Source organism: Ahaetulla prasina, chromosome 4 (genome assembly GCF_028640845.1).
Source record: "Ahaetulla prasina isolate Xishuangbanna chromosome 4, ASM2864084v1, whole genome shotgun sequence".
NCBI classification, from domain to species: Eukaryota; Metazoa; Chordata; class Lepidosauria; order Squamata; family Colubridae; genus Ahaetulla; species Ahaetulla prasina.
In genome coordinates, this window is record NC_080542.1 from 43,228,114 (window position 1) to 43,255,795 (window position 27,682).

The window sequence follows — 27,682 nt, forward strand, 5'->3', positions numbered from 1 at the left end:
CATCCCTTTGGATATGTGGATGTGTGCTACAGGGACACACTAACCCAGATGCTATGTTATAGATTTGAAATATATGGATCAAAGATTAAGTTTCATGATTTTCAAACATTGAAAGCATTTTCATTTGGCTTAGCTGAAGATCTAAATATGGCTCCTCCTAAATATGGCTAAATAAATATGGCTCTAAGATTAGAGCAATAATTGTTAATGTGTTGTATACTAAATGTAATTCTTTTCTACTCAGCCAGAGAGAACAGCCATTAGAGTAGTTGTTGATGAAAATTTATGTGACCTACACATTATTTGACTTACAAAGTAATTTGGTAATTCTTGGTATATTTCCTCCTAAGAGGAAAACTTTTTGTCTGAACCTGTGGGCTGCAAATCCAGCCAGTAGATGGAAATTGTAGACAGAAGAGAAATCATGTGATTGTTAATACCATAAAAACTGTTAGCTAACCATGCATTCATCTTTCCTGCAATGTTGTGCTTTGTACTATATTGATCTTACAACAAAATTCAGTATTTGTACCGCATTGTATGTTTTCAATTTTTAACAAACACTGAATGTTACAGTATGATATAGCAATTAATATTTAATTATAGGCACATTTTATAGAGGGTTTTCTTTTTAATATAGATATTCTTGAGTTCTGTTGTATTTTCTCAATAAGGTAGCATGTTACACAGAGATCTGATCTGAACATAATACCAAACTATATCTCAGATCTCTGTGGCTTCTCCCCATTCTGTAGCCTGATCTTTGACGAAAAGCAGTTTGACATTAAGTAAATCTGAAACCAAACAACTTTTACTTAGTCCTAACTGTGCTTATGAACAAATTAGCTTTAAGTTGTTTTCCTTTTTTAAAGAAAGTTTATTTAGATTAAAATATAGTAATAAATTATTAATTAGTAAAAGCAAAGAGGACAGGGTGCTTATTGCTGAGGCTCATTTTCATAATAGATTTGTATTCTAAACCAGAATCTCCTCCATGATTTTTGTCCTCTAGTTTCTTTGATTCAATTCTGTTTTGTATCATTCCTATTTCCCATGCTTCTTTTTTTTTTTTCAATATACGCTAAGGCTCCAAATAACTTTTAGCTCAATAATGTGTCAACAAATTAGGTGGCCCTGATAAAAAGCTCAATGTCAACAATTCTTTTTATAAATATTTTTCTCCTTTATCCAGTGAATCTTTATTCTTCACTCTTTTTTTGCGCACCCATCAGCACCATATTTGTATCAACTTGTTGCTCTATTATTAACAGTTTGTTATCCACATAACATGTTGGACTATTTACCCTTATTTGCAAATTTATCGCTTCTTTCATAGTTCTTACATATCTGGTTTAAGGCAAGCCAGGGTGGCATATATAAGAATAAAGAGCTACAGCAGAATGGAAAAATAATATGAGATGAAACTGAATATTTAGATATGGGAAACAAGCCTTAACCACAGCTGCAGATTATGGAAAATTCAGTATTATGCTGACCACTGTAAATATAAAATATAACTGTTAAAAAATAAAAGAACAGATAAAATATGTCATAACTTTCAGTAATTATTTGTACTTTTTGATAAATTTAAAAATGTGGTCTTTTTGACCTTCTTTGTTGTTTACAATTATGGAATATGACATGGATGCCACAGGCTATAAGGAGATTCAAAAGATCTGACTATATCTGAAACAACAAATGGATTGAGTTTAAATAAACATAAATGATAGGATGGTGACAGAGATGTTTTGTCACATTAGCAAAAAAATTATTAAATTGTTACAGTAACTATATTTTTTGAAGTCTTCACATAGCTGCTTTGAAAGTTATTTCTGGTTTTCTGTGCATGAGACAACATGCCCACTGGCTTCATCAACAAAACAAAGTATCAGCCATCTTGGAATCAGGAGAATAAGTTTGATTATTCCATTTAACATATAATTAAATGAAGCTAAATTCAAGAGGAGCCAGCCTCATATTTGGATGGCATAGAAATCAAGAACAGAAATAATGGTCTTTTGCAGTGGAATTATTGATTCCTTGGACTATCATAGCCAAATGTTCTCAAAATAAGGTAGCACATGTACAAAAAACAGTGTTCCAAGTAATGCATCCATAGAAAGCAGAACTCCGAGGCAGGTAGATTCCTCAAAGAACAATTTTATTGGATACATCGTATTGGCACAACTGGTGAAAACTGACTCTCAAAATTCCTGCAGTTTTCACCTAATTAAAGTTTTTCCACTTTCCCCAAGTCATCAGTCACATTGTCCAACAGAGGTGCTACCAGTTGCTTGGTTACTTTGTTCCTCCTCACCCAGCCACCTGTTGGAATGACTTTGGTTCCCACAGGAAAACCTTTTGTTTTGACTGTAAAGCCCCACTTAATTATTTCCCTCCCTCTCCCATCTAGAAGCCTCAAAGATGGCCCCAGCCAAGGGTGTGTATGTGGGTGGATGGATGGATGGATGGATGGATGGATGGATGGATGGATGGATGGATGGATTGATAGATTGATAGAAAGAAAAAGAAAGAAAGATACGTCTTTTTTGCATTAGTCAAATATCAGTTGGGAAGAGTTTTTCATTAAGTATTTATTAAATATTCCAGTTTCTTGTTGAAATATTCTTAATACAACAGAAAGAGCTACTGAGACATAGTGGTTAAGGGAGACTTGATACCAGTCTACTCGCAACCATGGACGTCACTTGATGTCTATGTAGATTCTCAGTCATCCAAGTCCTGTTTTTCCCAAAGGTGCTTTTTTGAAATGGCCACTGGATTTTGTTTTTCATTGAAGATGTTTCACTTCTCATTCAAGAATCTTCTTAAGTTCCAAAGAACAGAACTGAAGAAGCTTCAAAAGTTGCCTTTTTGGGGGGGGGGGGAAACACCTTTGGGACACATCACTAGTTGATTGGGTTTTGGATCCGTCCTTATCTCTCAACCAAACCTACCTCACAGAGGGGACCCCTATTGTGGAGTCAAATGGGAGGAAGAGAATGGAATGTAAATTAATGAGACATCATTCCTTTATGTATATGGGCTATTGAAAAGAGCCAGTGAAGGGCATCTTTGAGAGGAGGAACTCAACAGTATCACCACAGAATGCATAACTGGGCAATCAAGCCCCATTGTAACATGAGTCACATGTAAAAAAGAGGTAAGGCTTTGTTTATGCCAATTCTTTTGATATTGTTGGCCCCCTTGAGAATGCCTCTGATTTATTTTCTTTTTTCTTTTTTTTTGCTGTCAATTAAATAATTCTGTCATTTTATTTTTTGCCTTTCCAAAATGTGTCAGCATACTGACATTAAGTTACGTATTTGTACATAATATATCAGTAACTGTTGATCGGTATATGCAGTAGTGAATTTTTATGCAGTTACTTTCTCTTAGGAATATACTTAGAAAATTATGCAAATAAGAAAAATCTATGTATGGGCAGAACTGATAGGATTCTAACATATATTCCTAAAAGTCAAACCAAAGTACATCATCCTGAGTTCTGGATTGATCCTTTTAACTCACCTTGGGTAATAACTATCTTTTACACAGTTTAAAAGGTTGTAGGCATTAAATTTTATAATGCTGAGTGTCCCGTTAAAAATCTTAGTTTTTTTCATATTCATCACTTCTCAAGTCCAGGTTCCTTACTTAGGGGAGCTATTCTCTAAGTTTAATACAACATAACTGATTTTATTATATATTTACATATATCTGGTATTCATCTACTTATTCATTATTTATTTACTTTATCTTTATTATTCCATTTTAAGGCTACAGTTTAACTTATAAATTTTGCCAACAATCGTAAAGAAGATATTTTTTTAAAAAAATGTACAACTGACATTTGCTCTCCATGGGTGTTCTACAGAATACGGGTACAATGGTCCTGTGGGATGGGTGGCAAATGGAAGAAGTGTAGTAAGGTTTTGAAGTCATCTTTGCCTACCTTCCTCATGTAATGGCAAAAAAGATTGCCATTTAAGCATCTTTAATTTTGTTTTTCAAAATAAATGGGATCGTTGTTATTAAAGTAAGTGATAGAGAGGAAGTTTCTCTCATTTAAATTCTAAGAATTTAGGATATTAAGAAGCAATGCAATGTAGGCATGAATTTTTGAAACAGTAGAAATTATAGATAGACATTTAGTTGTTAATATAAACAAAACAATCCCTACTATCGTGAGCCTGATACACATGTATACCAGTTTGGGCACAGATTTTCTATGAACGACCCATAAGACTTTAAATTTCAAATTGACATTAATTTCCCATTGACAAAACAAGAACTCTGATTGTGTAATTATTTTCTGGTATAATCATCTTAAAAGAAAGGGTTTTCTGCCTAAGCAAATGGTTAGAGGGCCACAGGAAAGAAATATTTTTAATGATCAGCATATTTTTTCATAGTCTTTGAAAATCCCTCATTGGACAGTTTTCTGATACTGAGATACTGAGGCCAGTATCAAATATTGTTCCACATTGGCTCCCACATGCAAGAGAAACTGAAATATTTACCGGCTTATGTGCAGTGTGACATTTGTGGCACAGTATGCTGCCTTAGAGATTTCATATACTAATTAGTGTGTCTGTTGGAGTCATTGTCTAATTGATTATTCTGTGTCAGATCTCTCCTTTTTTTGAGATGTTTAAGATGAGAGTTCCTTTGATCAGACCCTTAACTCTTAGAGGGAGCAAAACCTATTCATGGACAGAATTATTTTCTAATTGCTGTGGAAGAGCAATTCAGCAGAGGAACTCCCCTGCTTCCTTCCTGCGCAGTAAATATTAAGATCATATTATTTGTAATTATATGTACATGTGGTGAACAAACTAGCTTCCTCTAAAATTGGTTATACATTGTTTAACTTCTAATTGCTAGAGATAAAACAGTGTGTTCGTGCTGGAAGCTTTGAAGTTATGACACTAGAATCTGTAGTGGCAAGATATTAAAGAAAAAAATTCCTGTTTTCTTGCCAGATTTCATGAAAACTTACTGTCTCTGAAGAGGGATCTAGCTGCTGAACACCTCATTTTGCTTGTTTAAATTTCTGGTTGTTTTTGCATGCTGTACTGCAAACCATTTTCATTTTTCTGTGTTCTCCTCGTTGGGACTCATTTCTCATTCGTGTTTTTGTCTCATTTGTTTCCATCAGCAAATGCCCAGCACACCGGGGTTTGTGGGATACAATCCATACAGCCATCTGGCGTACAACAACTACAGGCTGGGAGGGAACCCGGGCACCAACAGCCGGGCCACGGTAGGAGAATCAACTATTACATCATCCGGCAAACAGCAGGAAGTGACCAGAAATGGCTTTAGAATTAGATCTTAGCTGCTGCTAACACTTTTTATTTTAAAATATATATATAAACTTGAAAAAATAACTGTTGATTTCTTTCCATTTGTTCCCCAATCTTCTTTTCACTAACTTTTTAACAACAGCCTTTTTTATTAGTCAGTCGGAATGGGCATCGAGTCAGTTCACTTGCCAGCAGGAACACAAACAACTTTTTAAAAAACTCTTTTCATTGACCAGCTACCATTGACAAAAAATTTTCCCTCTGATCATGAAAACAGCTTATGTGCCAACTAGTGAGCAGTTAAATTTGGAGGTGGGGTGGGTAGGTAACATGATGCAAAGACCTGTATAAATCTTTAGATGAAGTAGAGCAAGAAGAAAACATCTAGAACCAAAGAGAAGAGTTTTCTCTCAATAGTTAGAGGATGGATTTTTGAAACTTGAAAATTACAAAATTTTGTCCAAGATTAAGTTTTCTCTCTCCAAATAGTGTGGAAGTTGACAGTGTTCTACAATGGGCAGAGAAGACCTCCTTTTGGCATGGAAAATGAGTTGGATTTTTCTGATTATTAGTTCAGTCAAATACTGATATATTAGTCTGCAGTATGTCTTACTGATAGTGTGTTCTCAATTGAAAGTTTTATCATAAGAAACCCTCATAAGAAAGTTTTCTCATAAGAAACTGTAGTGTGTTCCAATCTGCCAGGTATTCTCTGAGGTATCTTAGTGTTCAATCAATAGTTGAAGCACACTACTGCCTATCCTTAGTTATCGCTTCAATTTGAGACGTAGTGGCTGGATTAATTGTTTGGTGCTTCCTCCTGTAATTAATGTTCAAAAGGGTAGTTAGATTAGTGTTTGTAAAAAAAAAAGTATTGTCACACTTCAATTATGAATTTATTATTGCATAAACCCTTTTTTTCCACTTTTTATTGTTTTTTCAGCAAAAACAATAACAAACATTTACAAAAAATACAAAAATAAACAGTATAAAAATGCATAATTAAAACAATTTAAATTCTAAAAACATTTAATAAATGACCAAAAAATTTTTACAAAATAGAAGGAAAACAAAATGAAATTGTGTAAACCTCTATGGATCAAAGTCTACTGTCAGATGTATATAAATTGTTAATAAAATGAGCTGTGATTTATGGCAAGAATAAAGGTATTAATCTTTAAGAACTGCTTCAGAACTCTATGGAATTGCCTAATGCCATAGACAGCAAACACAGAGGATAGAATCCTGTTAACACCTGCATTCATGCAGTTCCTACATATCGCCTCATAAGAACTGTATGCATTTGGATTTAACTAAAAACTAGTATCACTATGTTAGGCACTCTAAGCAAAAAGTATATAATTTTTGTTAATATCTGCAGTAGCGTAATTTAGATATGATTTGACTGTGTCCATTGGAAAAAGTCTACAAGTAAGTAAAGGATCATTATTGATGCCATTATATAAGTTATTTTCATTACTTGAGGAGAAACTTTAGCTCTGATTCATATTTTTTTTACCTGCAAAGGATAATACTTTCAAACTGTTCCTGTCCAAAAATAATGGATTGTGGCAGTCCATTAGCCATTTTCCAAAGTAAAAGACTCAGGCTCAAATTCTAATATTTCACTTTTAATAAATGAATGACAAAAAGATCCAGTTTAGGCCTGTGAGTCAGACCTTAAAAAGAAATTAATTTGTTAATATGGAAGACCCTTCTTCGTATTCTTCATGACCAGAAAAAAGGCATTTATATTGCAAAGAAATAACAGATTCAGAAGTTGCACGTGATAATTGTGAGTACTCACCCTTCATGTGTTAACTGTAAGCTCATGTGTTTTTACCTGATTCATTACTTTAAATAAGAATGAATTTGGATTTTAAAAAAATTCTGATCCCAAATTATTTTTATATCAGATTCATACTGGAAGAAATTTTTGTTCTTTCACAAATTTTCATTGTATATACATATAGTAAACATTCTGAGCTTTTTCTACAATGTGTGTTTCAGTTTGGGTTTATGCTTTATAGATACTTATTGCTGCTTAAGTATTAACATTTTTTGAATGTTTTCAGGTTCATATTTGTGTGTGTAACTGTACATTTGCTAATGCATACATCTCATAAACATGTTTGTGTTTCATTAGATATGATCTATGCACCACTGCTTACTTCATGGCATTTCATAAATATGACATGGAGAAAAGCTTGTCCTTCTATTTTAAAAATGAGCTTCTCAAATGTTGTAGGCCTGTTCATGCAAAATATTATTTATATATGTATTATCACAATGGAGCCATAAGATGACTAAATCATTCAAAATCTGAGGTCTATACAGTATTCTATATGTGCATATTTAAATTTTGATCTTAATCGCTATAGTCTCTCCCAAAATAGCCATAAGATGACTAAATCATTCAAAATCTGAGGTCTATACAGTATTCTATATCTGCATATTTAAATTTTGATCTTAATCGCTATAGTCTCTCCCAAAATAGCTACATGTATTTTGAAGTATGGATAGAATTTTGTACATATATGTTATCTCATTAATTTCTACATGGAAGGTCACATTGAGTCTAAAAATTCAGACATGTATCTGTTTCCTTTGTTAAAGTGAATAAGAATCCTTAACTGATTTCACTGTTACTAATAAGGATCTCATTCTATAGTGATTACATTCTCCAGAGTAGAGGTATTCCACTACTATCGAAAAATTTGGAAAAGTGATCCCCAATCACCTAGAAATCCACTCACTATTCCCACATATACATAGACAATTGTATCACAGCCAATGCCAATGTCTGCAAATGCATTAATTTGCATATTAGATATATTACGATATTTAATAAGTCCCTTGAGAACAAAAGTTGATGGGTCCTTCTCTTAGTAAAGAGTTGATTCAAATGAAGCATGAGCACGTCTTTGAAAAAGATTAATTGTATATATATGAAAGTGTATTTTGAACCTAGAACGTTTTTGTAGAAAAAAAAAGGGATATTACCTGTTACCCATTAAGACATACGTATTTCTTTTAGCTATTCTTTTTCCTTACTAAATGCAGTGAAAAAGCTTGGTGTTTCTACAGATCTTTTGCTCCAGGAACTCTCTGTAAAATTTCCACTTGGATAATGCAGTTTGGACTAATAAGATATTCAAGGGAGCAAGCTTGGAAAAATATCTTATTCTGATAAATATTTTAAGGGTCTCTGCAGTAATTGAATAAAGAGAGTGGATATTCCATAATGGAATAAGGATAATGGAGATGATCTTGGATGAGAGTGCAATATGGATAATTCTCAAGTTACGGTTGTAATTGGGACCAGGACTAGCACTAAGCAGTGCCATCATTAAGTGATCTTTATAACCTTTCTTGCCGTGGCCTAGCAAATCAGCGTAGTTGTTAAGAGAATCTGACTTCCCTCTTCGATTTTGCTTTTTGGAAGCCCCCTGGGAGGGTTTCAGATGGCAATTATGAGATCTTGGTATGCTGAATCATTGTAAATACACAGCAGTTATCGAGCACCCAAATTTTGATCACATGACTGTAGGGATGCTGTGATGGTCGTAAGTGTGAGAATTGGTTGTAAGTCACTTTATTCAGTGCCATCGTAACTGCAAACATTACTTAAATGAATGACCATAAGTCGAGGAATCTTTGTTCAGAAATACCAAGAATCATTCATCTGACATAGAGGATCAAAATATTATTTATGCCTGGGAAGCAAGATAATATTCAGAAGAAGCTCAGGCAAATTCCTTCCAAATCCAGTGGGTTATAAACTTAGAGGAAGTAAAGCACAGACTTATAAGATTATGTTATTATATTATAGCTATCTCAATAAAGCATAGCTCTAGTCTTCCTGTGAAGTTGATCTGATACGGTCTACCTAATGGGACTGAGATCAGTTTTGCAAATCTGATTCCTCTTTACTTCCCCCACCCTTCCAAGTAAACCAGAGAGCATTTACTTGATTCATTTCCTAATATTATCATGTACCCTTGACCTTTTACTGTGCTATCTTAACTATTCCATAAAGTACTTTCAATATTCTAAAGTAAGAACGACAACTAAATGGCCTCAAAATGTTGCTGGGCCACAGTAAGTTCAATATTAAAAACTGCTGTGAATTGTAGTTTAGCAACATACAGAGGCTATAGATTTCCCACTGTACTCAAGACTTTTTTCTTTTCCTGTATTTGCTGGAAAATTCATATCATATTATCCAGTAGCAGTTCCAGGTATTTTCAGAAGTTGGAATAGAAGGGGCAAAATTGGACAAGTCAGAAATTCATATTAATTGCAGCCATTCATCAAGACAATAATGATTATCTGAAAACCTCCTGCCAGAAAATATGCTTACATTTTCTAGAGCAGTGATGGCTAACCTTTTCTGGACTGAGTGCTCAAAGCACACGTGTGTGTGCATAACTGCGTGCGTGTGCACCCAACTCCTCAAAATGCAATGCAGGTACGGGCCCCTCACACATGCCCCATCCCAGCACGTGTGTGTGCTCCTGCATGTGCCCCCCCCCGGTATGTGTGCATGAGGCTCTGCACGTGCCCCATCCCCCCGCACATACATAACATCAGAGTTGGAAGGGACCTTGGAGGCCTTCTAGTCCAACCCCCTGCCCATACGTTGCAGAGACCTGACGACCAGCTGCCCAGCGGGAGCCATGCACGCATGCGCAGCACAGCTGAACTGGGGCAACGGCTCACGTGCCCACAGAGAGGGTGCTGCATGCTACTTGTGGTACACATACCATAGGTTCGCCATCACAGTTCTAGAGGGTTGCAGGATGTCTATGTCTATCAGGACACAAGGCCACAACAATTGAGCTTGGAATTGATTGGACATTAGAACTGGGTAATATTGGTGTGCACATGGGCATGCAGGGACACTGAAATAATACAGACTAAAGTTGCTATTGGGATTCAACCTGTAGTTAAAAATGCAGGTATGAGTATAACCTCAGATATTTAGTACCGGTAGCATAACAATTGCTCTCATTAGGACAAGAAATTTGATATTTTGAGTTATGGAAGGTATTTGGGCTGTTGAAAATTGCTGCTTTAATATAAAATCTTTGTCAATTCATAGATTTATTGAAAGTACAAAGAGAAATAGTATAGCATTTTTTACTCTGCATATATGAAAATATACTTGTTCTCATGAGTGTTAATAAGTATTAACCTGGACCTCCGTTATCTATATATTATATTAGCAAATGCCTCTTTTGCAGTACTTAAATATTTGAAATAATATAACCAGTGTGTTTTATTTGGTTGTTCCGTAGGCATCATCGGGTATTACAATCCCCAAACCCCCAAAGCCTCCAGATAAGCCACTTATGCCCTATATGAGGTACAGCAGGAAGGTGGGTACAAAATGCTTGATCCTAATTAAAGGTCTGCCTCATCTTAACCTATTTCATTATTGTTTTAAAACATGTTTGAGTTCAAAAAGCAAATGTACTATAGCTTTGCTTATGGGTTTCTTTTTCCTTAAGGGAAAATTAAGGTCATTGCTTCCTCCTTTCACAGTGAATAGCAGCCTACCCAAAATGGAGGGGGGGGAAATAAGTTTCACCACAGAATGAAACATGGCCACCATACTTTCGGGGAGAAATGAAGGCCCTTTTTTATTGACTTTTTAAAAAAAAAATTAAATGTACTATTGCTTCCTCTGCTAACAAGGATGCATTGGGTGCCTTATTGACAGAATTTTCTACATTAAAAGATCCGCTTTCTGTGGAAATGCAGGATTAGTGCAACCCCATAACTGCACTTTGCAATAGTGACAGTAGGATCTGCTTTGTTCTTTAAAAGATGTTTTTGTTTTGAAATTCTCTTATTTTAGGGAAAGAGAATAAGGGTGTAGTGTCACGCCCCTTCTTTTTCCTTTTCTTGTTTTTAATTTGCTGGCTTTTTTTTTTCTGATAAAAGAGCTTAGGTCTTACAGTCAGCACTTGATCCAGTCCAGTGTGAAGGAGGGCCTAAGTCCAAAGGAGGATTGTGGTGTTACCTGCTTTTCTAACTGATTCTTTTTTTAAAAAAAGTTCATCCTTCGCCTCTCTTAAGACAAAAGAGAAGAATCATGTGCAGGATTTAAGGGAGAGGATGCTGTGACATGGATGCTGTGCAGCTGTCAATAAAACCAGGCAATGGATAATAAACATACCTCTGTCTTCCCACCCCAGAGAAATAATCAAACAGTGGGCATAGCCCAAAATAACTATCTAGCAATAACCTTGCTTTGAAAGAACTGTAGTCATGGTGATGATATTAACAAAAGATGTCTTTATTTTGTAAGTATTTAGTTAGCTGGAGCTTTACTACAGATGTTTTTATTAAGGTCTGGGACCAAGTGAAGGCGTCCAACCCTGACTTGAAGTTATGGGAAATTGGGAAGATCATTGGAGGGATGTGGCGTGACCTAACTGATGAAGAGAAGCAAGAATACTTAAATGAATATGAAGCAGAAAAGGTACACAGAAGGAATCTCCCTCTCACTCCCAAATGACGTTGGAAGTCTGTCTTTCTCTTTCATACACATAAAGCTAAAGTAAAATAAAATATAATAAAATTAAAAAGATTCGTTCTGGAGGATGTCACTTAGAGGTTCATGTACAGGAGCATTATTGAGGAAAGAAATCCTGAATCAACTTTTGCTGTTCAAGGCCAGATCCACTAAAGAATTTTAAGGACAATGTGATAGAATCATGATACTTTGGATGACTTGAAAAGAGCCCAGCTTGAGTCAAGGTTGCCTACTCTCCCTCTCTGCCCCCAGAGCATAAGCATATAACCACCTGGAAATAAAACATGTTAATGAGACTCCCCTCATCCAGTTCCTTCCAACATCATATTCCCTTTGCTGTTCATTAAATATGGATACATTCCAAAATGTTTAAATGATACTCTACACTGTTTCTGGCTGTAAGTCCCTTGCAAAAGAGAGCAATTGAGTATGAGTAATCAGCCCTGAGATATCTGTCTCTTGCTTTGTGTGAAGCTATCCTTGTATACTGTGAGGAATTCTTAATTGTTTGAAATTCCAAAGGTTAAGGGAGATGGGATTTGTTCTATTTTTTTAATTATATCTGTCAACCTGTAGATAGAGTACAACGAATCAATGAAGGCCTATCATAATTCACCTGCTTACCTTGCCTATATCAATGCCAAAAGTCGTGCTGAAGCTGCATTGGAGGAGGAAAGCCGGCAAAGGCAATCCCGAATGGAGAAAGGTGAACCTTATATGAGCATCCAGCCTGCTGAGGATCCAGATGGTAAGCAAGAGCAGAAGAAAACGTGTTGCTGGCCACAAAGAATGGCACAATGATTGAGATATAGCTTCTTTTTACTTGGCAATGGAATTTTTCAGGATTCAGAAATCAATCTTTTATTCTCTTCTTAAAACAACTATTTGGGAAACCCTTTGTGGTTTGGAAAAAAATCTATAAATATTACAATTCTTAGTTTGGGATCTGCACATAAATAGGATGAAGCTGCATAAAACAAAAGCAATGGTATTAAACTTCCATCAAGTATTGTTTAGCAATCTATAACAGATTTATTTTTATCCCATCTTTATTATTGCTGTAGTATTATAACTCAAGGGAGCAAAGATTCATAAAACTAGTCCGCTTTCATGCTTAAGGCAGGACCAGAACTCACAGTGCTTTCTAACCTGGGTACCTTAACCATTAGACTAAATAGTTCTTACATGAACTAACATAATTCTATCATCAAAGGTAGAAAATTCAAGATGTCCTCTTGCATGAATATTTGCCCCCAGCTGAATTTAATTAATGTACTGCTTAGAAAAATGTATTCTAAGCATCTTGGTTTTTGCAGATTTTTGAAGACTGGACAGTTTTGAACAATAAACTAGGTTTTTTACTGGCAGTTACAGAGGAAGTTGCTTATTGAATAGAGATCTGTAAAATTGTCTCAAGGGGTTATACAAGAGAATAAACTATGTCTTCACTTATTTAAAGACCTTGAGTCTTTTTCATAGGAATTTGAAAACAGAATTGAAATATACCACAAAAATAGCCAGATCAGATTAAGAAGTCATAATATTCAAAGTAGAGAGAAAATAATTGAAAGGCTAAGTATTTTTTTAATTAATTTTTTCAGTCCTCTAGATTCTTTGCTCAAACCAGTTAAGGTCAGATGAATTGTTAGAAACTTTAATCATTTTTTTATTTCCGTGTTTCAGATTGGGGTGAAGGTTGAAACATACAATATAGCTTGCCTAAACCACCCACTGAGTTCTCACAGTTGACTAGCAAATCTTCCAAATTACAACTCTTACCCTAAATATAATATGGAAGTTCTCCATTTACATTTTAAGATACATTTGAAATAAGATACCCAGATTTATCCTGGATCATCTATGAATATCTGAGTAGAATTGCTTTTTAAAGTTTACTTTGGATAGTTCCAGCAGCTTCTACTTATAGATGTCATTTTTTGGTACCATTTCTCATTTTCATGTCTCACAAAAGGAAGTTGACTTTTTTCTCCCAGAATTCTTTGCTTTAAAAAAGCAGTACCTGGTTGAAAGGGGAACTGTTCATCTGAAAAAATATTAATCTCTTTAACCCCAACTTTGCTTTTCTGTTAGACAAGGATAGGATCATTTTCTTTTTTTTAATGCAATGCATTCTCATTTTGGAATAAGTTCAAGACTGAAGATAAAAATCAAGGAGAAAGATTTACCTTTATGCTGAGTCATATAGCCATGTGATTCTCGGGATAGCAAACCTATGGCATGCGTGCTGGAAGTGGCACGCAGAGCCATCTCTCCAGGCACATGAGCTGTCACCCTTTGCTCTTCTGGATTCCGGGCAATTGGCCAGCTGGTATTCACACATATGGGAGCGCCAGAAACTGGAAGACCAGCCACCCGGTGTGCATGCACGCACCAGGAGGATGATCTTCCAGTTTCTGGCACACTTGTGCATGTATACTCCTGCTTCAGCACTCGGTGCCAAAAAGGTGCGCCAGCATTGGTATATTCCTTTCTAAAGCAGCAGTTTTCATCATGGGACATTCAGAAAAATAAGCAACCATACATGGCTTATGAGAGATATAAACAGTCATTCAGTAGTACAGTGATCATACATTCCCTTATATTTCCCAGCCTTTCATTGACTCCGTCTTGTGCTGTACACTACCAGAAGTTCAAAGGCTGCACATCTCTGCCCCAAATATTTATTGTGTGGCTCCCAGCTGCTGATTTTCAATAGTTATTATGGTTGGTCATGCAATCAGCCAGATGTTTATATAGGATTTAGCATTTTTATCCACTTATCAAATACTTCCTAAGACCTTGGGTAGGCAAATACTGTTTTTTACTAAAATATCATTGCAGATAAATATTTGTCTATCAAAGTAAAGCTGCCATTTGCAATTGACTGATGATGATTTTGTCAATGCCGATGATGTTCATGCTCCAGCTATTTTGGGATTGTACCCAAGGTGCCTATTATGGTGGTATTATCTTTGCTTTCTTTTACCAAAGTCATTCCATTTCTGTTTTCAGGTATTTTGTATTTTCTCCAGTTCTTTCTCTTCTCTTCTGCTATACTGCAACATCCACTATCCAGATTACTTGTCTTTATTATCAACAATTTTTAAGTTTCAGAAGTTATGTAGCAGATGTTTGTCTGTTTGATTATGTTGATTTCTAAAGCCCCAGTTTCTTCATTTTTTTATTATTTTGTCTATTTTGTGGTCAGTTCTTGCTTTAAGGCAAATGGTATTTTTGCAAATATTCCAATACATCATTGTGGTTATTTTGTCATGCAATTTTTTTTCTAGTTAATCTATGTGATTTTCTTGCAGCAGCTAATTAGGTGGTCCAGTATTTCTTTTGCTTCTTTGCAGATGTGGCATTTGTTTTCTGTTTTTCTTTTCTTAATTTTGGCTTTGTACGTATGTTATCTTAAGGCACAATCTTGCATAGCCAGAATTAGTCCCTCTTTTCAGTTTTCTTTCTCTTAGTCATTGCCAGCTCTTGTTATTTTCTTTGCCTGCTTTTTTAATGTACTGGCCATATTACACTTTGTCCCTTTTCTTTTGTCACTTGGACTCTCTTGCAGGTTTGTCCAATCTTTCTAGTACTCTAGTAAGCCTTCATAGAATAGTAGTTTCAATGCATCTTCTTCATTGTCCTTCAGATATTCTTTAAATGCCCTTTTTTTCAACTGTCTGCTGTACTTACAACATTCCATACCTACCTATTTCCCTTGGTAAGTAGAGTCTGTCAATATTGCTGTATGATGAAGAATTTGCAAAAAAATTTCTAGTCTTCTTATCCAAGGTTTTTAATTCCCCTTGAATCCAGTCCACTATTCCAACTGTGTATCTAATTGACTGGAATTGTCTTGGTGTCAATTGCCTTGATGGTATTTCTTCCATTGAATTTGGACTTTAAGATCTTCATTCTTCTAATTATTCAACACTAGCCTTCTTCTTGACTTTATTATGCTTGATGTAGTCAGCCTGAAGGATGCCCAGATATTTTTAGTGATCATTTTCATCCAGACTTTAGATATTATTTCAATAGGACATCTTGATTCCTTCAGTTTTTTGTAGTTTTCCCCTGTTGATGATAAGAGTGGCACTTTTGGTCATCCCAACTCCACTGGAATATCCTAGCTGTATACTTGGATTTGATTGAACAGCGGTTCCATTTCAGATGTGTTTTTCCATACAGCTTCAGATTGTCTGTGTAAAGTAGGTGGAATAGCTTAGCAAATGTTTTTGATATCTGATAACAATGGCATGACTTGTTTTTTATTGTCGACAGAGGAATCAGTACAATGACGAACAGAAGTGATTCACTTGAAAGATTCATCTATTAATGTTTTCCCAATCTTTAACTATTGATCAGCGACTGTGTCTTCCATTGAGCCATTGAGCTTGATAATAATGATGATGATGATGATGATGAATAAGCCGATTTGCTTTCAACACTGAATTAATGGAGCTGCTTGGTGTTTTCTCTTAAAGTTCTTTCCCACTTGTTGCACCCTGTATCTTTTATTAGGCTTTTACTATCAGCAGAATATTTACTATATTCTTACCCTACCAAGAGTTCATTATCACCTGCATGAAAAATCCTTTTTATTGAAAATTTTTAAATCAGGATTTTGTTCAGTTACTGCATAGAATCCAGGTATCTTGTTTTAGAAATAACTTGTTTAGAAAAAGAGCCACCCCCCTCCCCCCAATTTAGTGATATGTGTCTTGGGTATCTTAATTCTAAAACCTTGGACTCAGAACTCCAGTATCTGGGTGAGAGAATCCCTGAATTGTATGCTCACTTGGAGTTATTAGGATGGGCTGTGAGGGTATATAAATATGATTTTCACTCCCAGATATCATTTTAAAAATAAAACTTAAGTAAAATATAACGTGGATGAACAGATCTAGTGGCCCCATATATAAATATTTCTAGCATATTTAGCTTTTCAGTTCTTTTTTTAAAACATGGGGTTCATTGGTTGGAGGGGATAAACTAGAAATTCAAGATTGCTGCTCTGAGAGACTTTTTCAAAAATAGTTTTGGAAAAAACCAAGCCCATCATTGTGTCTTTTGAAAAGCACTTTGGAGAAATTCTTTGACTCTTAACTCTTTGATGCTCCCGGTTTTGACAGGAGGAAACTGGGTGGCTATGAATTCACAATTAAGTTCATTAAGGAGCTATTTTCATAGGGAATGATGTCACAGAAAGAGTGAGAGTTTGTTATGCGGGATTCCTGTAATCACCTCCATTCATCTTTAAAATAGTGACTGGCCTTTTTTCTGTTTAAAATATCAAATCAAAATATTAATTATATAAGGAACTTGCGTATATAGTAAATATTTTACAAAATACATTTTGTTTTACATAAAACATAGTTAATTTCTTCCAATGCTCATTTTTGCCATTTGTAATATTGGGGTAAATCATCTTTAATTTAAAACTACCTTGTAACTGATAATAGCAAGTTATTATAAGTAATCAAATGGGCAGATGAAGAGAGAAAAAAACTCTTGGGCATCACGTAGAAATAATTTTTCCTTAACAAGCCTTTGTGAGCCTGTATATATATATATTGGTGGATTATATATTTTTAAAACTTCTATACCAGGCCAAACTGCCTGCTAGCCCAGGAATAGACTTCAATGAGCAGAGAACAAATTGTTTCCAAATCAAACTTATATGGGATTTAATTGATTTCATCTAATTAAAAATCATTTACCATTCCATATGGAAAAAGCAGTTGTGTATAGAGATATTTAGAATGAGAAACATTGGATTTGAAACTTAATATAGTTCAAAAGAAAAAACAGGAAAGTCCAGTTGCCTCCTGAAAAAGCATCTTTGGGACTTAGTATCGTTGTGACTATCTGTCTCTTTTAATGTTTTGGACTAACATTTTCATAGTGTTCACTATAGTTCATGCTGGTCAAAGCTAATACAAATACAAATTCAAAAGCCCTATTGTCTATGCTTGGCCACCTGAGAGATAAATTGGATTGTTTGCCTCTTATGTCCCAACTAAGTTATCCCTGTTTATATGAATTTACTGGACAGATTAAATCTGACATTAGAAATTTGCAAGTGGCAAAGACCGGAATCCCTTTTCTGCAGCTTTTTTTCATCTATTATGCCGCAAAACGTGTTTGAATAGTAATAATTATTTCCTGACAATTTTTCATTGAAAATAATTCTAATCCCTTTCTGAGTAAGCAATTATGTGATTGAAATTGGAGGGTTTCACAACCAGCAAGTATTTAAAACTGCATGTGATCAACATTTGCACACTTCATAGCCAGTTTCTGATAAAGAGCCGATAGACAAGCCAGCAGTAAAATAATTAGTTGTAATCATGGGATGTCTCGCTTAATAACCTGTGGTGACTCATTTATTGACCTAATGGCAAATGATGATGTAAGTCATTCACAGTAACATGATATTTTGTTCAGCGATGGAGTTGTCTGTGCCAATTGTGTTTACTGTCTATCTTAATTGAATTTTCACTTTTATTTCTCTGCATATATTCATCAATCCCACTGTATCGGATTCTGTTCTATTATATCTCTTTATTTCTTTTGTTTACGTAGACAGCTAACATATATTTAATTCGTTTGTTTTATTTGCTAATTCATGTTCTTTACCCTGTATTTCTCTTAAATATCAAATTACAATCTTCCATATGTTATCGTCATCACCAAATAGACTCATATATTGACCTGCACGACTCACCATATCTTCGGTCAATCAATATTGACCAAGAATTGTTATTTTTTATAAAATATAGACTAGGTTATCCACCCTTGGTCATTTTTATGCTGATTAAAGCATTGCTTGATAATAGTATGGATTATATTAGACAGTTTTAATTAAAATAGCACATTTTAATATGACATAAGTGCAGGCAAACTTCAAGTAGACTTACGCTATTCTATACAATCTCTGATTAGAGATTACTGTATTTTTCAGAGTATAAAGCACATTTTTTTTCCCCAAAAAAAGAGGGTGAAAATCTGGATGCGTCTTATACTCCAAATGTAGCCCTGCCCAGCTTCTCAAACAGAGGTTTCAGAGACTGAAAAAAAGCATCAGAAATGAAGCTTCAGAAACTAAGCCCCCAAACAGAGCTTCAGAAAAGAAGCCCCCAAACAGAGTTTCAGAAAAGAAGCTCCCAAACAGAGCTTCAGAAAAGAAGTTCCCAAACAGAGCTTCAGAAAAGAAGCTCCCAAACAGAGCTTCAGAAGCTTTTTTTCTGAAGCTCTGTTTTGGAAGCTTTCAGAGGCAAAAAAAAGTTTTTTCTGAAACAGAGTTTCAGAGGCAGAAAAAAAAGGCACAGAGCTCACAACCAAGGAATCTGTTGCTAAAATTCACCTCTGAGAACAGCTGATTGGGGTAGCTGATTGGCAGCTGATTTTTAGTAAGTCTATGTGAGTATATATTTTACATGTATTCTTATTTTGCAAATGTCAACTTTTGAGAAATCAAGCATTCAGGACAAAAAGCTGAAATGTTTTTATAAAGGGGATTAAATTGATAGAAAGAAATAAAGGAACAGAATAAAGTTTATGCCAGGGTTATATGGTTATCACTGTGCATGGTTTTGTTTCAGATTACGATGATGGATTTTCTATGAAACATACTGCTACTGCCCGTTTCCAGAGAAACCATCGCTTAATTAGTGAGATCCTAAGTGAAAGCGTAGTCCCTGATGTTAGATCTGTGGTTACTACAGCAAGAATGCAAGTCCTCAAACGCCAAGTACAGTCATTAATGGTTCATCAGGTAAAATATAAACACCAAATGGGTGGGATGAGGTGAGGTAGGATTTAAGAAGAGTTTATTTAAGGCAAATGATCCAGAATCATAAATGCTTATAATGTAGTTTGCCTATTGTGCGATAAAACTGCAAGACCTTTGGATAGATCTCCAACACTCATTTTAACTAAGTTCAGATCTTTTTTATAATGTCTTCCTCCAAACTTTGGTTTTTAGTTCCGTAAGCCTTTGAGGAAACACACGATTTTGCTGTTCCAGGTTTGCTTTACTGCAAATGTTGCAGTTACATAAACCAGATTTATTATGTGGTATTATCACAGATTTAGCAAGAACCAAAAGAATGTTTAGTCTAAGTCACCATTTGGAGACAAAGTAATTTTTTAGCAGTATCTTTGTTGCTTCTTCTTAATCAGACTGTGTGACCGTGTAAAGCACAATTGACGTATAAACTGAGAGCTGGTAAACCACAGAGATGCTTATGGAGAGATAACTCAAGCTAATATGAATTCAGCAGCAGTAGCTTTCCAAATGAAATAGATTATTATATCCAACAGATATATGTATGCAATAGCACTTCCTCCCATATTTTGTAAAAGTTCAACCTGTCAGTTTGTTGGTACAGGTTCTGTCAGTGATCAGAATATGCAAAGTGAAGAAGCAGCAGACCTTTTTTCCTTCTTATGAAATAACTAGGACATTCGGAGAATGGGGGGAGTTCATTAATAGTTTGTTTTGAATTTTCTTTAGCCTCAGCATGAAGGATTGCATTGCTTGCCCACTATTAACATTTTCATATTGTCCCATTCTTTTCAAATGGGCATTTTTCTATGAGTCAATGAAGCAGATTTGAATTATCCTCCAAATTAATTCTTATATAAGAAAACACATGGTAAGACCATGAATATTTCTGCTCATAGAGCTCACCTCTCTGACTTGCTTTTGGGAGAGGGATAAAGAATGAGATCTCACCTAAGTACCTTAGATCAGGGGTCCTCGGGCCATGGGCCGGTATGGGTCTCTGGCCTATTAGGAACTGGGCCCACAAGTTGCAGAAGAGTAAGCAAAGCTTCATCTGTGCATGTGCAGGATCTAGGTTGCAAGCAAAACCATCCCCCCCTCCCCCGGCCCAATGCGTAGAAAACAATTTGTCTTCTGAAAGTAGTTCCTGCTTCCAAAAAAGTTGGGGCCACTGCTTTAGATTATATATTTGGTAGATAAGGTATAACAAAAAGGTGTGAACAATTCAAATATTTCTGTATATTGTGTGTTCTATCACAAAAATGCACCTATTGAATTAAATGAAACAAGAAGCTTTTAAAGATACTGCCAAACATTTCCATTAATGTGGAAAGAGCAGAACCGAGTTTTCTACATCTGTGTTAAATTCCAGATATTAGTAGATTTTTTGGTTTATTGTTTATAGCTGCTAATATTTAAAACACAAAGCAAGTGACTTATTCTGAATTGTCTATTCTTGAAATTCTTAATTCTACAATGTTGAAACCTGCACCAGATAAATAAATAATATATATTTGCATAGTTTTTATAAAATCCTACAAGGAAATTTTGAGCATTTTTTGTAGACCTGGATAAATTCAGATTAGACATAAAACTACTAATTTGTGAGAGAGGGGATTTCGAAATGCAGGATAGGTTTTGGTATAAGAAAAGATATGCCATTTGCCACATGTTTTAGAAAGATATGAAAAGAATGATTCAAAGGTTATCAGGCATGGATATTTGCCTTATTTTGAAGCAAAGTATGTGAAAAGCCTTAAAGGCATATGTAGCCTTTGAGTCAAGTTTCTGCTTTCCAATTTGCAAAGCATTCAAGATTTGTTGTTTGAAAAAAGTAAATTCAGTTCCTCTTTTTCATCAGTTTTTCAACAGTCAAATATACCATTATATTTCAAATAATGTGTATTTGTTTTTTCACATAATACTTTCATTTTCCCCTCTACACAGCGTAAACTTGAAGCTGAACTCCTTCAAATAGAAGAACGTCATCAAGAAAAAAAGAGGAAGTTTTTGGAAAGCACAGAATCTTTTAACAGTGAGCTTAAACGGGTAGGGTTCTCTAGAGCATCTCTGATTTCCCTAAACATGTGTAGAAGTCCCTGGTTTTTTTTCATTTCAGATGGAAAGAAAAAGTGCATGTTAAATCTAATATTGTGATGCCCTGGGGGCAAAATCATACTTTCACTTTTTAATGTATTTTGTGCGTGGATCCTGCTGTCTAATGTTCTATTGGACATTAGTACAAATGAAGCCTAAGTTCAAATATATATATATATATTTGTTTTCTGAGGTTTTCGCGGGTGTTTGTATGTAGGTCTTTCATTATTCGGGTTTTCTCCCGCGTAAAATTGTAAGTGTCTTGGCGACATTTCGACGAAATCCCATTCGTCATCTTCAGGCTAGGTGTTTACAGCTTCGTGCTTCTAGGAGAAATGTGTGATCGCAGGTGTTTCTTCCTTTTAACTGCTAGTGGGGGTTTGAACTGATTGGTTGGGAGGTTGGCTGTGTTCTGATTGGGAGGAGGTGTGTTCTGATTGGTTGGGGGTTTGGCTGTGCTCTGATTGGATGGTGGGGTTGGCTGTGCTCTGATTGGATGGGGTGTGTTCTGTTTGGGGGGGACTTGGTTGTGCTCAGGTTGGTCTGAGATGCAGGGGATTTGACTTGGTGAGCTGCATTGCTGTTGTTTGGCTTCACGTTCGTGGTCGTGCTACATCTTCATGGTGGGTGTTACCATGAAGATGTATACCTCCCGCCTACCAACCATCTGGAAACCCGCTCTTATCGACAAAGGAGTCCCTAACATGAAGAATGATGCAAGACTCACACTCAAGAGTGCCACACAGCATGTCATCACCACACATCCACGCGGAAAGCAAACTCAAACCCACACCGATGATGAAGCATGACCACGGACCAGAAGCCAGACCACAGCTGCATCATTAGCCATTTCAAACCCCTCCAATCCATACATGCAGCAGACTAATACCCACCATGAAGATGTAGCATGACCACGAACGCGAAGCCAAACAACAGCAATATATATAATTTATATATTATATATATAATTAATATATAATTTATAGAGAAACAGCAGTTAAAATCCACACTTTGCTCACATAAGAACAAAGCCAAAGCCTGAAGTTGATGAGTGAGATCTCATCGAAACATTGCCTAAAAATTCCTATGTCCTATTGAATAATTGAGGGGGGGAGTAAAATACTGCCCTCTGCACCAATGCTAATTTTAAAATAAAAGAAATACAGGCCAAAAAGTCCACAGCTTTTCTAACCAAAGCATTAAGCTGGAAGTAGTTGGCTTTCCAGATTTTTGAACAAGAATTCCTTACCTAAGGAGGAAATTAAAAAAAACTGACATATACCCATGCACTACATTTTCACTACATTATATATCTGGGTATAACTATTTCACTTGCCGTCTGATGAGCAAGTTCAAATGATTGAATATACCATCAAATAGAAAATTATCAGGAAAACAATTTCAAATTAACTTTCTTGTCTCATTTGATAGTTTATATTTTTCTTCTCTCTCTTCAGTAGGAAAATATTGCATTTTGTGTATTCACATTCTTTATTTGAGACCTGAATACAGTTTATGTATTAAATGTTGCATAATTATTATACTTGGTGAATTTTCCTATGGATACTCTTATAAATCTGTATTTTTAGCCTATTTTTAGAACTCGGTGATAGTTCCATTTAGAGATGTCTGAGATTACACTATAAGCAAACCATTGAATTCTTAGATTTCCTATTTCTAAAGTTCCTTGTTTTTCCTTCAAAAAAAGAACTTAGAAAACTGATGATAAACAGCTTATCTGTAGATATTATAACATTGCATAAACTATCAAAACCAGTTCTGCAAAATGAATAGGTCAATTCATTGCATTCAGTAAAGCCATATAAATGCAGTACTAAAAGTATTGTAAAATGAATAGTGTTGACTAAGAATTACAGATTACTTTAGATTTATAACTGAATCACCGAAGAATTTTTCAACATCTTTAGACCTGTCTGGTTAGAAATTTCACTATTGACAAATAAGTTTCTTCATTGTCTGGCATGTGGATTAGCCTCCTTTGTTCCTTCTCCAAATTCTATGTTCTTTTGGTACTTGGCTTTTCCATTTTGCCATGATATATTTGGCATAGTTGTATTGCTTATAATAAAAATGATGCATTTGTTGTTTTGGAATTAGCGTATATGGGACAGTAAATGTTAGAGAGTCAAGCTAGAGATGTATAGTTCTGTTTTCAACCTCTTAACACTTCTGGGATTTTAGTATAGACTACTGTATCATCATTTTCTAAATAACTTGTTTTTCTTGAGTTAATAGGAGTTAAAATCCAGTTTATGCAAGGAGTATTGGATTGGCAAAGTTGCCATACTGCCTAGGCAGTGGATTGTTATAAAGCCACTTTGGGAAGTTTTGGTAGAATAAGATTTGAATGGTAGTACAAGTAGTCCTCAACTTAAAACCATTCATTTAGTGACTGTTTGAAATTATAATGGCACTGAAAAAGTGACTTATGACTGTTTTTTACACAACTGTTGTATCATGTAATCAAAATTCAAACACTTGGAACTGCCATGTGTTTATGACAGTTGCAATGTCCCAGGGTCTTGGGATTACCTTTTGCAACTTTCTGTCAAGCAAAGTCAATAGGGAAGCCAAATTCTTTTAACAACTGTATTAGTAACTTAACAACTGCAATGATTCACTTAACAACTGTAGCAAGAAAGGTACCGTAAAATTGAGCACAATTCCTTTAACAACTGTCTTGCTTAGCAACAGACATTTTGGGCTCAATTTTGGTCATAAGTTGAGGACTGCCTGTAGTAGAATAGGAAAATGTTCTAAAAGGAATCCTGGATTTTAAAAAGTCTTATTTCTTTCCCTTCTCTTGCTAGCTCTGCAGCCTGAAGGTAGAAGTGGACATGGAGAAAATTGCAGCAGAAATTGCGCAGGCTGAAGAACAAGCCCGTAAGCGGCAGGAAGAAAGGGAGAAAGAGGCTGCAGAGCAAGCTGAACGCAGTCAGACCAGTATCAGCACTGAGGAGGAACAGGCAGCCAGCAAGACAGAGGAGAAAAAAGAAGAGGGAACTCCTCCCATGGAAACAGGTGATTGGAGTGTGCAGTGACCATCAATCACATATCGGAGATGAAACGAAAATAATGCCTTTAAAAAGGATCTTTGGGGGAAATTAATTTAATAGAGGACAAGTGTATAAAGTAGGCTCTTTTTTCAGCCATGTACATTGCATATGAAGATTGGTTTTTTAGTAATTGTTCTCTTGCTTCCTTCCATAGATTTCAAATAATCAACCTTATCTTTTTTTCAGAGATGATAATTTTTAAAACCTTTATATTTTCAATAAAAGTAGAAAATTGTGACGTGTTCCCTGACATCAAAGCCCATTCCTAATGTCTAAAAACGCAGAAGTTCATTTTAGAAAAATGGAATTTGCCTTAATTCAGATGGACAATTTGGGACAAGGGAGAAGACCTTGTCCTGAATGGGTGTATCTTATGTTTAACACCTGATTCATATCTCTGATCTCCCCAGTAAGAGCTCTTTGCAATTTACAAATTATTGAATTTGGCTGTATTTTAGTATACAGGTATTAAGTTAGCAACTGCTCAAAGTTACAACAATATTGAAAAAGTCCTCACATTTATACTACATCGCTGCATCCCCAAGGTCACATAATCAAAATTCAGGCACTTGGCAGTCAGCATCTATGTGCAATGATTGCAGTGTCCCAGGATGATGTGATTGCCATTTACAATCTTCTCAGCCAGAAAGCAAAGTCAAGGGGGAAGATGGATTCACTTAACAACCCTATGATTCACTGCAGTAGTTTGTTTAACAACTATGGCAAAAAAGTCATAAAATTGGGTGTGACTCACTTAACAACCATCTTGGTTAACAAGGGACATTCTGATCGCAATTGCAGTTGTAAGTTGAGGACTACCTATATATATATGAGGGACAGAATGTTCTGCAGAAAACATTAATCATTGAGCTAACAAGATGTATGCCTGATAGTTTTTAGGACTCCCTTTTTTATCTGCCTATTATTCATTTTTTGTCTATATGTTCTCTTGTCCTTGAAAAATATTCTAGGAATTCAAATTAAGAGTCTCACAGCATTTTTTGTGTTTGTGTGTCTCTATGTGTGACAGAAGAACCTCCTCCAGAAGAAGCTATTGAGAATCAGCAGAATGGTGAAGGGACGTCCACTCCTGAAGACAAGGAGAGTGGGCAAGAAGGTGTTGAAAGCATGGCAGAGGAAGGAACAAGTGATAGCAATACTGGTTCAGAAAGCAATAGTGCCCTAGCTGAAGAACCCCCACCTGACCCAGTAACTTCAGAAGATGGTGAAAAGAAAGAGTAAAAAAAAAAGTCAGTTCTTTCCATATAGGTCTTCCCTTTTTCAAAAGATTCGTGAATTGTAGTGGCGTTGATATGTAAGCTGTCATTAGTATTGTTTTTTGTAGATTGTTGCACAATATAATCCATGCATTTTTTAATCTATATGCTATGATAAAAACATAGTAGTTACCGAACAATATGATTTACAAGAATAGCATCATATTTCTTAATTTAGTTTTATGATTGATTTTGTTATTTTCCTATATCTAAGCCTTTGAAAAGTTACCTTATTCTCAGTAGTGGGCCGCTTAGGGTGAGATTTATGTATTCCAAATTATAGTTTCTTTCAAATCTGATCAATATTATTACTTATAGAAACTATAGAATTTAAATAACTGCTCATTTTCAACAAAAATGTCCCATTTTTACTACATCCAAAACAAGTGCTACATTGAACCGTGCAGTTCATTCAAAATCAAATTTTCTGCCTCTCCAGAATACTTTTTAAAAATATTAATTTTAAATGTATAATAAAAATAGTATGTTCAACTTCACAAAGGAAAAAAAAGCATCAAAACAAGTACATAAAAATCATAGGATATCTAATTCTCCTTATAGTTCCCTGTTTTGGGATCTGTAAAAGAAAAACACCTGCACTGTTGCATATGCTAAAGACTTTCATCACTAAAAGCCAACATTGATAAAATTATATTCCTAATTTTTATAACTTCTAAACCCCAAAGTCTTTCATCTGTTGTTCACTGCTTAGCTTATTTGTTTGCTTTATTATTTTTTCTCCCTTGCAGCAATTCAGGTTCTTGTGCAAGCAGAATACACATTCTCCCAAGGCACATGACTCTTTAGGCCATTCTTGTCCAAAATATAATTGCGTTATTCACATTCACTTTGTTCAGAGTAATGTGGGATTCTTTTTGGAGGGCTCTCTTCCGCCCCGCCCCTCCCCCAACAATACTCTTTGATGCCTTGGCTGACAATGATTTTATGTGTGGTACAACATAATTCCTGGCAGTTGCTTAAAGCTTATCAAGCTTTTCTCCTTCACACCTGTACCAAGCAGTAAAAGTATAATGTAGTCTTCAGTAAACAATTCTCTAACAATGGAAGCCCGAAATATTTCTTGCACCTTCATGTAGTTTTATTTTTAAGCATGAGCCATTGAAGTTTTGCTTTAGGGTTAAAATCTCCAAGGAATTTAAGTAAAAGATAGTAACTTTAACTAAAGAAAGGCACTACGTTTTGTAGAAATTTCCTAATCCATTGTTGCTTTATAGATTTGTAATGGCTTTTATTTAGATTCTCTCTTTTTTACTCTTGTTTATTCAAAATGTTTTTTGATATAATAAACCAGTACTTGTTTTCAAACAGTGAAACAACTGCAGTAGTCTGTACTTGTCTTGGATACATTGATGGTAAAGTGCTGTTTTCTTGCAAAGAGAGAACCTAGAACAGACTAGAGAGATTTTAAAAAGCAGAACTCCTTTCAATAAACCAACGTTCCTGGGATATGATGGTACGGAAGAATATATTTAAAATATGTCCACTCAGTTCAGTGAGAAACTGCTGAGCCTCATAGTTGTGGTTGAGCCAGAACTATTCACAATATTTGTAAAATATTTTTCAGTATT

The 27,682-nt window shown here is 35.3% G+C and overlaps 1 protein-coding gene across 4 annotated transcripts in view; it reads left to right on the plus strand.

Annotated features, from left to right (window-relative positions):
* SMARCE1 (SWI/SNF related, matrix associated, actin dependent regulator of chromatin, subfamily e, member 1) overlaps positions 1-27,430 on the plus strand; it is a 44,311-nt gene extending 16,881 nt beyond the window's left edge. For 3 of the 4 annotated variants that reach the window (XM_058184022.1, XM_058184020.1, XM_058184021.1), the window contains exons 4-11: positions 5,162-5,266; positions 10,610-10,690; positions 11,668-11,799; positions 12,430-12,601; positions 19,458-19,630; positions 21,590-21,691; positions 24,571-24,781; positions 25,847-27,430. In XM_058184022.1, the coding sequence (XP_058040005.1) occupies positions 5,162-5,266; positions 10,610-10,690; positions 11,668-11,799; positions 12,430-12,601; positions 19,458-19,630; positions 21,590-21,691; positions 24,571-24,781; positions 25,847-26,058 (1,188 nt within the window). In that variant the 3' untranslated portion in view covers positions 26,059-27,430. The remainder of the gene's footprint in view (positions 1-5,161; positions 5,267-10,609; positions 10,691-11,667; positions 11,800-12,429; positions 12,602-19,457; positions 19,631-21,589; positions 21,692-24,570; positions 24,782-25,846) is intronic. The other variant, XM_058184023.1, reaches the window with a different exon arrangement.
* Positions 27,431-27,682: the final 252 nt, after the last annotated feature.